Source organism: Gopherus flavomarginatus, chromosome 6 (genome assembly GCF_025201925.1).
Source record: "Gopherus flavomarginatus isolate rGopFla2 chromosome 6, rGopFla2.mat.asm, whole genome shotgun sequence".
Lineage (NCBI taxonomy): Eukaryota > Metazoa > Chordata > Testudines > Testudinidae > Gopherus > Gopherus flavomarginatus.
The window spans coordinates 9169306-9181483 of NC_066622.1; the positions used below are offsets into that span (position 1 = coordinate 9169306).

Below are 12178 nucleotides of genomic sequence, written 5' to 3' on the forward strand. Positions count from 1 at the left end.
ATCCAAGCACATGCACCATCCAGGAATAAACTAGGTATAATTATGTAAGTATGAAAGGGGGTCAATTTTCAGGAATTTGCCGCAGTCCAGTTAGATTTGAAAGACGAAATCTAACCACCTCGGTTTGCCAACTGGGTAAGTGCTGTAGTCAATATAGAATGGAACTTAATAGGATTACCCCCTTTATGTTGAGTCTAGGACATTAGCTTACTAATTTGAAAGCTGGGTTCTTTTCAGGTCAATTTTAACTTGAACAATGTTTCTCAAATCAGGACACTTGTTCATTCTTAACAACCAACAATTTATTAATTCACCCAGAACCACATTAGTATACAATCAATCAACCCTTCAACATTTAGGTGTAGACACAACCAGATACTGAAATTGGCCAATCATGGCAGAGCTCAGCAAGTCACCTGGCTTTCGTCACAGTAAGAAAAGGCACTATATAGACAGCTAGATACACGAAATACCTCCTCCTCAGGCCCAGGCAAAACAGTGATTAATTCTTTCTTTTTGCAATGCATTGTGCTTTTTATATAAAATTCTTGCTTTATCAAATATATCTGTGCACATTTCATAGTTAATGTTTTTCTTAGTCTTACAATATTTTAAATTTTCAGTACACATTTACTAGCTTATATTTCTTTTATACATTTTTCTTTTTTTAAAAAATGAGGTAAAACACACAAATGCAAGAACTCTATTTCTCAGATATTTGTATTTTAAAAGGCATTTTTCATGTCAAGAAGTGCAATTTTGCTTATACAGTTCCTTTAAAGTGAAACAGCTTTATCTGTCAGTTCCCCAATATCCTACTCGAGGAACTGAACCAAATACCTTAATGCATTCTGTTTTAGATCTCTAGCTCTCCTATACACTGTTTAAGGTCATGGGAGATCTTTAGGCAAGTTATACTTACAGTAATTTATATTTACCATTATAGACAGGACAGTAAATATGCCTACTCTCTGTGAAATTGCCTATGATTGTTACAGAATGGAAGTCAATAATATCAAATTATACCACTCAAGTGTTTACACTTAACGTAACACGTTCTTGCTTTTGCATACAAATATATCTTCTGCCTCAGGCAACTGAGGCACTGTACCATTATAATGCAGGAATATCATGGAATTCATTCTCAAAAATCTACAGTATATATAACATGGAACTCTGCCCTTCGTCTTCTTGAACTCAATCTTCAGGTATTTAGACAAGTCTTTTACACATCATCCTGGCGTTACTGAAGTCAATGAGAGGGTTCCCACTGAAGTCAACAGGGTCAGGATTTCACCCCTAGAGTGGAATTTTCGAACATACTCAGCACGGGCCTAACTCTGCCTTTGTTGAAGTCAATGGCAAAGCTCTGACTGACTTTAATGAGAGCTGAGTTAGACCAAAACAGAGCACTTTTGAAACGCCCATCCACAGGGCCTGATCCTATTGAAGTCAGTCTCACTGTGGATCAGGCTCTTATTGCCTAAAACAACAATGTTCCTTTCATGATTTAGTTATATCTCAATTCAGTTGAGAGGCCTACATCATCCTATCATTTTTGCCAGAAAAAAACAGTCAATTCCTTTAAACCTCCTCAAAGAGAGTATATATAATACTGTTTAGACTGTCAAGATTTCTGCCACAGAAGAGCTGCATTTGTGAAAAAATTAGAAAATACTTGGAATTATCTGAACTACCTCAATAAATGATTAAGAAAGATTTCTTACATAGACCTGACCTAACCCAAACAGGGGCCTTTGTCAGAGCTGGTGCTTTTTATAATTGTAACCTAATTTTTTTTTGGAGGAGTGGGGAGAGCCACAGGATTAACACAAAGTATTGCTGACTTTGGAAGGTTTAGGTTTTTATCTTAAAAATGCAAGGTTTTTATCTGTAGCTGGAAAATGCCTCCAAGTTTAAAATATAACCTTTAGGGTATACACTGTATCAAACAGAAAATGCTTTGTATGGATAATAGGTGCTTTAAAACGCAATAGCTTAAAATCTAAAGATAGGAACTCAATTCCTACCCAAATATTTTATTTACAACACGTACAGTACTGCAGCATAGAAGCTTCAAGACCAAAGACTAGAGGAGGGACGGGAGAACTGTTTCCCTTATTACACTTCAATACATAGGTCATTCATACCATGACCAACTTGAGAAATAGCTCTGTATTAATCCTTCCATACCCCAAACAACCCAACTCATCCCACCCCTCCTCTCTCCAGTTGTGCACAGCTTGCTACAAGAGGACAATTTATACATGGGACAAATATAACATGAAATGGATGGACAAAACTTTATACAAAATAGTCAAGTAGTGAGAATTAGCAATGCAAACAACTAGTGCAAAAAATAATCTTGATAAATAGAAGTGACCAACAAAAGACTCCTAGAATAAAATTTAGAACTGAAGAGAGAATATGAAAATACAGTAAAAAGCTATGGGAGTGTTTTTGATAGAGGGATCTTTTTTCCTCCTAGAAGTTTGCAAGTTTTATACCAGCATGGATTTTTATCTATTTTAACAAATTTTAAAGAAATGTTGCTTAAAATCATTTTTAAACCTGAAATTTGGCCTAGAATTCATCATGTTTTACCCTAAATGGCCACTTGGAATGTTGTGATACATGATCGGCAGCCAAAAGCACAAGGTACATAAATTCTTCCACATCAAATGAGTAGTTAGTAAACTTTGGGTGTTCTCCTAGTGTTGGGTGGTGTCCCTGGAAAAATGAAACAGGTTTATGCAAACAAATAAGGCACTTCTTTCATTTGAAAAACAAGTAGACAACTGCCTGATCACCATTTTAATTTATAATCTCCAAATCCACTCATCTCCCCTCAAGGAACAGTGCAAGTAAGTAACTGTGTAACAGCAGTGTTATTGACAACTTGAATTAATGGTCAATTAATGTAATTTCTCTCCCAGCTATTAATATAAAATGACTTCTTAATCAGAGCAGGGAAGTTAATTTGGGCTAAAGCACAGAAATCATATTTCATGTACAATAATCGAGAGGAGTAAACACAAATCTACCTTTAAACAATTAAAAATGAGAAAAAATGATGTCCTCCCCGGCCCACAACTCAACGTTACCTGATCTTGAGGGAACACTTTGTTCTTTTTTTGCCAGGTAATGTAACGGATGCCTCGCAGCCTTGCTAAATCTAGGTAGCAGCGTTCATCCTCACAGTTGTATCTGGGGACATGCAGCATCACTGTCATTTTATAGCAGATATTTACCCACAACGACTGCCCTGCAGTCTATCAAGATGGAAAAAGTTTACAGTGTGCACATTCGTTGTCAGTGCATAAAACCGAAAGACCACGGGCAATGGGCCAAATGCTACTGTGACTTATAACCAAGGTGACTCCATTGATTTTAAAACAGGATTGCCCAGGGTGGAAATAAATGTTCTTAATAAAATGCAGTATGTTTGTCGTTTGTTTTTAAAGCAAGGGCGTCAAAAAAAAACACAATACTTTGCAGCAAAAAATATATTTAAGTGGAACTACCAGAGAAATGTAGGTAGGACGGAATGCAAATAACTGAGCTGGAATGCAAGTCAGGATGCTGGCACTAACATCTTCACTCCTGCAGCAACAGAATCTTTAAGGGTTAGGACTTCCATTTCCCATCTCACCTAACTGACTCACCTGGTCACCACCATGCCCCCCCATACTCCACAGTACTGCTCCCACACTGACTCATAGGAAAGAATTCAACTAATACCCCTCCTCTCTTTGGAGTTTCCCCATCCATTGACTGAGTAGGCTGCTCCCTGCTTAGCCATGAGCTCTGTTGAAGTCACAGGTTAAGGTGGTAAGACTGTCATATAACAGATCACACATACATACCTTGCTCATGCTGCAAAAAGATAACTACCCTTAGCAAGAGTCTAGGCCTAAAATGTTTCAGCCCCAAAAAATGAAAGTTATGAGCAACTGAAGTAGGGCCTTTATAATGGAAGCACACAGGCAGCCCTATAGCTGCTGCTTTAAATGCTAAAAATACAAACAAGGGAGTGACCCTAAAGAACATTTCAAGTTATAGACTTAAAAAAGAAAAAACACACTTACAGTTCAAACACAACAGCCCAGTCTGGCAGAAAGAGTAAATGGGTAAGTCCAGCTCCATGCATTCCAATGAATATATCAGAGTTATGCGTGATTTTCAATTGCGCTGAAAATTCAAGGTCCCTGCAGACAACATAGTGTTTGGGTCTCCAGCATGCTCATCCATCTTAGCATGAATAAACTACATTCAGATAATGCAAAAATAACTTAGGGATAATTCTGGAAAAAGGAACACTGTAAGCACTGATCTATTTTAAACAATCTTCTAACTTGTAACTATTCAGCCCAGAACCAATTCAGCATGGAATTACACAGATGGGGGATTTCAGAACTTCATTCTAGTAAGACTCTGTTACAGACTTGCAGTTTTTTCAGGTAGGTTATGACACTTAATTATGTTCCAATAATGATTCTTTGATCTTTTGTTACATTCAGACACTTACTTTATTGGTGTCAAGTATCAGAGGGGTAGCCGTGTTAGTCTGGATCTGTAAAAGCAGCGAAGAGTCCTGTGGCACCTTATAGACTAACAGACGTTTTGGAGCATGAGCTTTCGTGGGTGAATACCCGTGAATACACTCACGAAAGCTCATGCTCCAATACGTCTGTTAGTCTATAAGGTGCCACAGGACTCTTCGCTGCTTTGACTTTATTGGCTAGACCTTCTTATAACAAGAGTTATACAGGAGACAAGTCAAACAAATAAAAAATAATATTTTAAAATGGACATTATTTAAGTGCACGACTCCCTGCTGGGGGGGGTGTGTGTGTGCAGATATTGAGCTTCAGCTCACAGGTGTAGCGTGCAGAGGATTAGACCGGGTGTCAGGAGATGGATTCAACTCTTGGGTCTGCCACCGACCTGCTGAGTGATCTTGGGCAAGTCACTTCACCCCTGAGGTCTGTTTTGTCTCTCTAGACTGTCAGTTCTCTGGGGCAGGGACTGTTTTTTATTATGTGTCTATACAATGCCTAGCAAGTGGGGCTGCAATCTCTAGGCACCATTACACACAGGTCAGACACCGGTTACTATCTAACTATTACAAAAACAAACACAAAAAAGGAAGTTACAAAATAACCTACTGGAGGGGCGTGGAGGTAACTGACCTTTGGCCTCAGAGGTCCACTGAGATGTGCAGCTAGCAGTGATCATCAGCAAAATGCAGAAGCACAGTGGACACAATGATTTTGAGAGATTTCAAAATGTATTATTCTTAACAGGGAGCTCGGTCTGGGTCCTGTCAAACCTTGACATACATTTTTTTAATAGCACATTGTGAAAAGGGGTGGGGACAGTTTAACTAGTTCACACTAATTCCTCAGTAACAGGATTACTTGTTAAATGGATGGTTCTTTCATTTTCTAAAAGCAGCTAAACATAGGTAGGACTCTTCATAGGTGGGTGGGTGAGGGCAGACTGCAGTTCCCCCATTTGTTACTGGATTATTATCAAGCGCAGCCAATAACACAGACACTATTATGATTTTCTACCAATATACCTACTTGTACTTGTAATCTACTACTTTGACCTCAAACGCCGATACTGTTTTCAAAGCATTCACAAGCTAGGAAGGAAAGAGGAAAATTTAATGTGGTACTTGTTTTACGTCCTTTCCCCAGCCGCTTTCTACCTTCTCCACACACCCACAAGGAATTATATTGGAGATGACAGCACATACTCTCACTGCTATATAAAGTATTTTTTTCCTCAATCTCATCATTGCAGGTACCAGCACAGAGCTTCCTTCATATCTTCCTACCTGCAGTTAGGTATCTTCCTTCTTGCAGAGAGATTAAATGGGCTATTGAGTCTCTGAAGCTGCAGAAGATCTGATTTAATTATCTTCTGCACAGGCCCTTCAGACCTGATTCGGTATCACTAAAGCCAGTGGTTATTTTGTCATTGTCATGAATGGGGGCAGGCCTGGACTCTTAGGGACAGATTTTAAAAGATGCAGATAGGCACCTGTTGGGATTTCCATAAGCTGCTAGGCAGGATAGATGCCTAACGCAATGGGAAATTACATTAAAACAATGAAAATTTGACTCCTGGCTTAATTAGGAGTTTTGGAAACCACCACCAAGGGCCTCTCTGCATGCTTAGGTACTCTTGAAAATCTAGCTCCTAGTTCTCAGAGACAGATTCTGGGCTCAGTCATGCCAGTATAAATCCAGTGAGCCTCAATTTGTCTTTGCTTAATCCAGTTTTACACTGGAGTGACTGTTTACCATCAATCTAATTACTTCCAGTTTGTGCTAGGAACTAACATGCGAATTTGGCCCACAGTGCTCAGTATAGGGATTAAGGCCCCAATTCAGCAGAGGTGTTGAGGCTCACTGAACTCAATAGGCCATCTCACATGCTTGAAGCTAGGGCACTTGCTTTAGTACCTTGCTGAATCAGGGCTTTAGCACCTAATGCCAGGCACTGTGATTAAACTCTACCCTGCCAGCCAACAGACAGTAACAGCAGCTCTTGTTAGTTCAAGGCCTGACACCAAAGATGCTTTCTAAACGTCATCTGCCACAATGCCTAGTAGTTACTCAGTCTCTACAAGAGAAAGTCACAAAGATTTTCTGTACTTATAACCAAGTACAGCTCACCCACTTATTACAGGAAACGTGAACAGTAAGGTCAATAGGTTACAAAAGACACTACTAGCTTTACAAGCTACTCAGCAGACATATTTTGCCATTGGCTAGAACAGGTGCAATTCTGGGCTTTTATGGACATTATTATTACTGCTTTTGAAAAAAAACATGACGACGGAGGAAAGACAGGGTCAAGAGCATTTTTTCCCCTATAATAGTATTGTCAAGAAAAGATGCTATCCTCTCTTGTCTCGGGGTGTGTCCATTATAAGAAAGCACACTGTATAGCGCAACACAACGGAGACAAAGTAGTCCAGTGGATAGGGCATAGGACTAGGAATCTGGAGATCTGGGTTCTATTCCTGGCTCTGCCACTGACTTGCTTGTGGTCTTAACCATTTCTACGTCTCAGTTTCCCCATCTGTAAAATGGGGATAATAATGCTTACTCCAGCTTTGTAAAGCACTTTAAGAACTAGGAACAAAAAGTGCTATACAAATGCTACATGTTGTCATTGTTATTATACGACTATGTCATTGCAAACATTCTTATGTGATTTGAAAATGCAGTGCAGGATGCAAGTGCATATACTTAGATATGAGCACCTGCAGTTTGGTCTGTCCACATAAAATAAAACATTTCATTAGTCTTCTGGTTTTCAGCATTGGTCTGCCAAAAAAATAAAAAAACAACCCAAAAACTAAGTGGGGTGTGCAGAGAGAATTTAAAGAACAACATTCAGCCAAAGAGAATTTAGCTTTACAATCATATTACAGGCATAGTGGAAGGGGGAAGCTTTAGACATGATATATCTTGATTTTAGTCAGGCCTTGACACAGTCCCACATAACATTTTCAAAACAAACTAGGGAAATGAAGTCTAGATAAACTTACTATAAGGTCAGTGCAAAGCTGCTTGAAAGACCATTTTCAAAGAGTAGTTATCAATGGTTTGCTGTCAAATTGGAAGAGCATATCTAGTGGGGTTCCACAGGGGTCAGTTCTGGGTTCGGTACCATTCAATATTTTTGTTAATCACTTGGATAATGGAGTGGAGAGTATGCTTATAAAATTTGCAGATAACCCCAAAATGAGAGTGATTGCAAGCGCTTTGGAGGACAGGACTAGAATTCAGAACAACCGTGACAAATTGGAGAATTGGTCTGAATTCAATAGATGAAATTCAAAAAAATCTTTTACTTGGGAAGGAAAAAATCAAATGCACAACTACAAAATAGGGAATACCTGGCTAGGTGGTAGCACTACTGAAAAGGAACTGGTCATTATTGAAGATCAAAAATTGAATTAGTCAACAACGTGATGCAGTTGCAAAAAAGGCTAATATTCTGGGGTGTCGTACGTAAGACACAGGAGATAACTGTCACATTCTGTTTGGCACTGGCAAGGCCCCAACTGGACAATGTGTCCAATTCTGGGCACCACACTTTAGAAAAGATATGGACAAATTGGACAGAGTCCAGAGGAGAGCAACAAAAATGATCAAAGGCTTAGAAAACCTGACCTATGAGGAAAAGTTAAAAAAAGGGGGGCGGAGGGCATGTTTTTTCTTGAGAAAAGATTGAAGAGGCACCCGATAACAGTTTTCCAATAGGTTATGGTCTGTTATAAAGATGACTCTGATCAATTGTTCTCCATGTCCACTGAAGGTAGGACAAGAAATAATGGGCTTAATCTGCACCAAGGGAGATTTAAGTTAGATATTAGGAAAACATTTCTAACTATAAGGGTAGTTAAGCTCTGGAACAGGCTTCCAAGGGAGTTTGTGGAATCCCCATTACCAGAGAGATTTAAGAACTGTTGGACAATGACTTGTCTGGGATGATAGAGGCTTACTTGGTCCTGCTTCTGTGCAGGAGGGGCTGCACTACATGATGTCTCAAGGTCTCTTCCAGCCCTACTTTTCTATAATTGTGGGTTTGTTGTTTTTTTTTGTTTTTAAAAGACAGGCATTTCTGATCTGTCAGCACTACTTGCTGTTCTCTGCCAATCTCCATAAGGAAATCCACAAAAGCTACAAGGCTCGCAGCAGATATAGAAATGGATACAGGCTAGAATGTCTGTCAGATTAATGTAGTGTTACCACTGAGCCTGTTCAAGATTTACCATTAGATAATATATTGGTTTTATCTGAAAATCCTAACACATCATGCACAATATACCAGATTGGTAAAAATTAAAAAAACTTTTCTTTTTTTAATAAAGTAAAATAATCCAACCTCATTCTGGTTCAGTATTTTCCGGTAGTCTGTACTGCGTGCAAGTATTGTGACACGAATTTTTCCATCCTAAAAAGACGGAGGAGAGAAACTGTAATGCTATATACCCATCTGCAGGGCCTGACGGACCAAAAATACTCAGTAAAACTGCCATGAAATTTTTAAATGAAACAATTACTTGAGTATTAAACATCTTCTCCTGGCCTGGGTAGAAATTAAGTGTTATATACAGGAGTAGCCTCCATACTCGAGAGGAAACTTGGCGAGCTAAAGACAAAGGGCTGCATCGCTGTAGTGCTTTAGTGAAGATGCTACTATGCCAACAGGAGAGTTTCTGCTGTCAGTGTAGTTCATTCACCTCCCCGAGAGGTGGTAGCTATGTCAATGGGAGAAGATCTACTGTCAACACAGCACTGTCTACACAGTGGGTTAGATCGGTGTAACTATGTCGCTTTTGAGCATTTTTCACACCCCTGAGCGATGTAGTTATACCGATATAACCCTCCAAAATGAGCAAAAATTGAGATTTCCAACATATAAACATGTTATATATTTTGCATAATTCTTGACCCTAACAACAATGGAATGGTTTAAAAGCTTGTATACTTTTATTGAGTATAAAAGAATCACTGCATTGGCCATTACAGGCATATCTGAAAGCAGGAAAGAAACAGAGGACGATTTGTGCACAAGACCTGCAGAAAAAAGTTATTTTGTCTGTGTAGCAGTTCCCCCTCCCTCACCTTTTAAAATCAGTTGGACCCTTAGGGGTAAATTTTCCAAGTGAAGCCCACAGATTTAGCTGCATGAGTTCCATTAATGTCAGTGGGAGATGTACAGCTAAATGCTTGTGCTTTAAAAGTGTCTCTCTTAGTGATAACATGTAGGCTACTCTCCGGCAAATACTTCAGAAAATCAAAAGCTGATGTATCCATCAATGCAGCCACTGTAATGATCTGAAAAAATAACAAGTGTTTTAAAACTGATAAGCATAGGGCCAGCCTGATGGTACCATGCAGGGATCAGAGGGCCAGATTTGATTGCTCCTTTCTCTGCTCCCAGGTCAGCAGGGACTGTGTGGCTCTGCAGAGGCAGGACCTGAGTATTTGTAGAAAGGAAGTGCACCGTGCATGGCTTTGTGGTGTTCTCTCAGCTGTTCAAGTGCAGCACTTGATAACCACTCCAGAAGGAGCGGCACATCCAGCTCTCCTGGCCTGGAAGAACATTTGTCATAATGCAGGTCCTTGGGGACAGACAGGCTGAAATGGGGAAGAGGTGTGTAAGGCCTTCTCCAGTGGGAACAGGACCTGGAGCAGCCTTTTACAAATACGTGCAGATATTTGCCAAAAGAACTTTATGAAACAGATTGGCAAACAAAAGGTGGACTCAAAACATCAGTACAAGGGACCAAAAAATAGTAATATTTGCCACTATTTTCTGCAGGACATTCACAGCTACTTCTGCTTACTGGGGTAAGAACTATGATCGCTTAAAGAAAAGAAATGCAAGCTTCATACCACGATTGAATCAGTCATACCTTGGGTCCTTCTTGTGTGATATTTAATCTGTGTAACACATGCTGGGAAAATGCTCTAAATAATCCTGTACCATGACAGCCAGAGATCTGAAATCAGAGAGGCAATTTATATTATAATCAGATGCTTCACTTACAGTTTATATTACAATTTATATACTTGTGATAACTCAAGTAGGTTTTTCCAGCATTTGTTTGCAGAAAGTTCAATGCTGATCCAAACATAGGTGTCTAGTTTTCACATTAATAGGAGAAAAAGGACTCACCAGTGGTGTATTGTAAAATAAGCCATATCGCATTCGAGGCAATAATGAAAACATTGCTTCTTTAAAGCATACCTGTAAGGGAAGATCATTAAAGTTATAGTTGTACTCTAATATACAGCTAAAGGGGCACATTTCATGCTTGCTCACTGCAGATATTGTTTATATTGGGGCAGCAACTAAATGCACCAATCAAGGATCGTAGCGCCATTACATTAGGCACTTTGCAAACTAACAGAACAAAGGGTATCTCTATAATGCAATCACAAACTGGGACTGCAGCTTGAGTAGACATACCTGAGCTAGCTGTAATCTAGATAGCTCAGGTCCTGGAGCAACCTGGAACCCCAGGTAATTGTACTCATAGGGCTAGCCAGGGATGAAGCGCATGCTGCTGCAGTTTCACCGCTCTGGGACCTAAGCAAACTAGATTAAAACTAACTCAGGTGTGTCTACTCAAGCTGGAGTCACACCTTGCGAGTACAGTATAGACATCCCCAAAGAGAGCTGCTGTTCAGAGAACTCCGTCTAGGGTTTTGACAAGATTCAACAGGTGGAAAAAGACAAAAAAAGGAGTAGAGTAGGATGGTGAACAAGGGAATATTTGCAGTTTCATGGATCAATAATCACAGGTGTCCATCTACCTAAGCAGACGGCAGCAACCTAGAGGCATTGTGGAAGAGGCAGGTTTCAAAGGAGAGATTTAAGAGAGGATAAGATGAACTCCTGCTGAAGGCAGATAGATTTTTGAGAACAAAAATCTAGGACAGACTATATCCCACAGTCTTCATATTTTGGAGGCAGAGCTGAAGGGGGAGGGGAAGAAATATCATAATAGATCATGAATATCAAACATAAAAGCTATATCAAGACACAGATGAGAGACATAACTCAATGAAAACTAGAAGATTCAGAACAAACGATACCACAATAAACCCTTAGGGGTTGTCTATATGGCAAGTCAGTGCGTGGCAAGCCAGGGTGTGAGTCTACAGCACAATAGCTTGCCACACAGTATCTCGCTGTGTGAATCTTGCTACGACATGCTAAAAGCTCCATAAAGTGCTCCAATGTTTGAAATAGGCATACATGCACTGCTAAAGCAAAAACCCCAATCTTTAAATATCTCCTCTCACAGAACTACAGAAGTATGGCCCTGTTTACACAACAGCTGCCACCACTTCAGGGAAGTGGGTTACAACCTTGGTCTTAAATTTGTAGGGTAACCTTGAGTCTAGCTATGCTTTGTAACCAGGGTAAGGCCTTCTTTTGAAATATTGTTTTTTGGTTTGGCTGGAAAACTCCACCATGGCACTATAGTTTAATATACAATTCCATACCCTTTTAGAGTCGTATGTTTTCAAGTGTATTATGTGATAGTCAGTAAATGCCTTCCAGGTCTCACTGAACAAATCACCATAGCCATATGAGCTCTAGGAGAAAAGAGAAAACACACAGTGAATAAGAG

At 39.6% G+C, this 12178-nt stretch overlaps 1 protein-coding gene across 5 annotated transcripts in view; it reads right to left on the reverse strand.

Annotated features, from left to right (window-relative positions):
• Positions 1 to 284: 284 nt before the first annotated feature.
• EOGT (EGF domain specific O-linked N-acetylglucosamine transferase) overlaps positions 285 to 12178 on the reverse strand; it is a 30314-nt gene continuing 18420 nt past the window's right edge. For 4 of the 5 annotated variants that reach the window (XM_050957449.1, XM_050957446.1, XM_050957448.1 and 1 more), the window contains 8 exons: positions 12051 to 12143; positions 10714 to 10785; positions 10451 to 10537; positions 8914 to 8982; positions 5589 to 5650; positions 4089 to 4208; positions 3105 to 3207; positions 285 to 2730 (listed from right to left, as the gene is read on the reverse strand). In XM_050957449.1, coding sequence (XP_050813406.1) covers positions 2584 to 2730; positions 3105 to 3207; positions 4089 to 4208; positions 5589 to 5650; positions 8914 to 8982; positions 10451 to 10537; positions 10714 to 10785; positions 12051 to 12143 — 753 coding nt within the window. In that variant the 3' untranslated portion in view covers positions 285 to 2583. Of the gene's footprint in view, positions 2731 to 3104; positions 3208 to 4088; positions 4267 to 5588; positions 5651 to 8913; positions 8983 to 10450; positions 10538 to 10713; positions 10786 to 12050; positions 12144 to 12178 lie in introns of those variants that run through there. The other variant, XM_050957450.1, reaches the window with a different exon arrangement.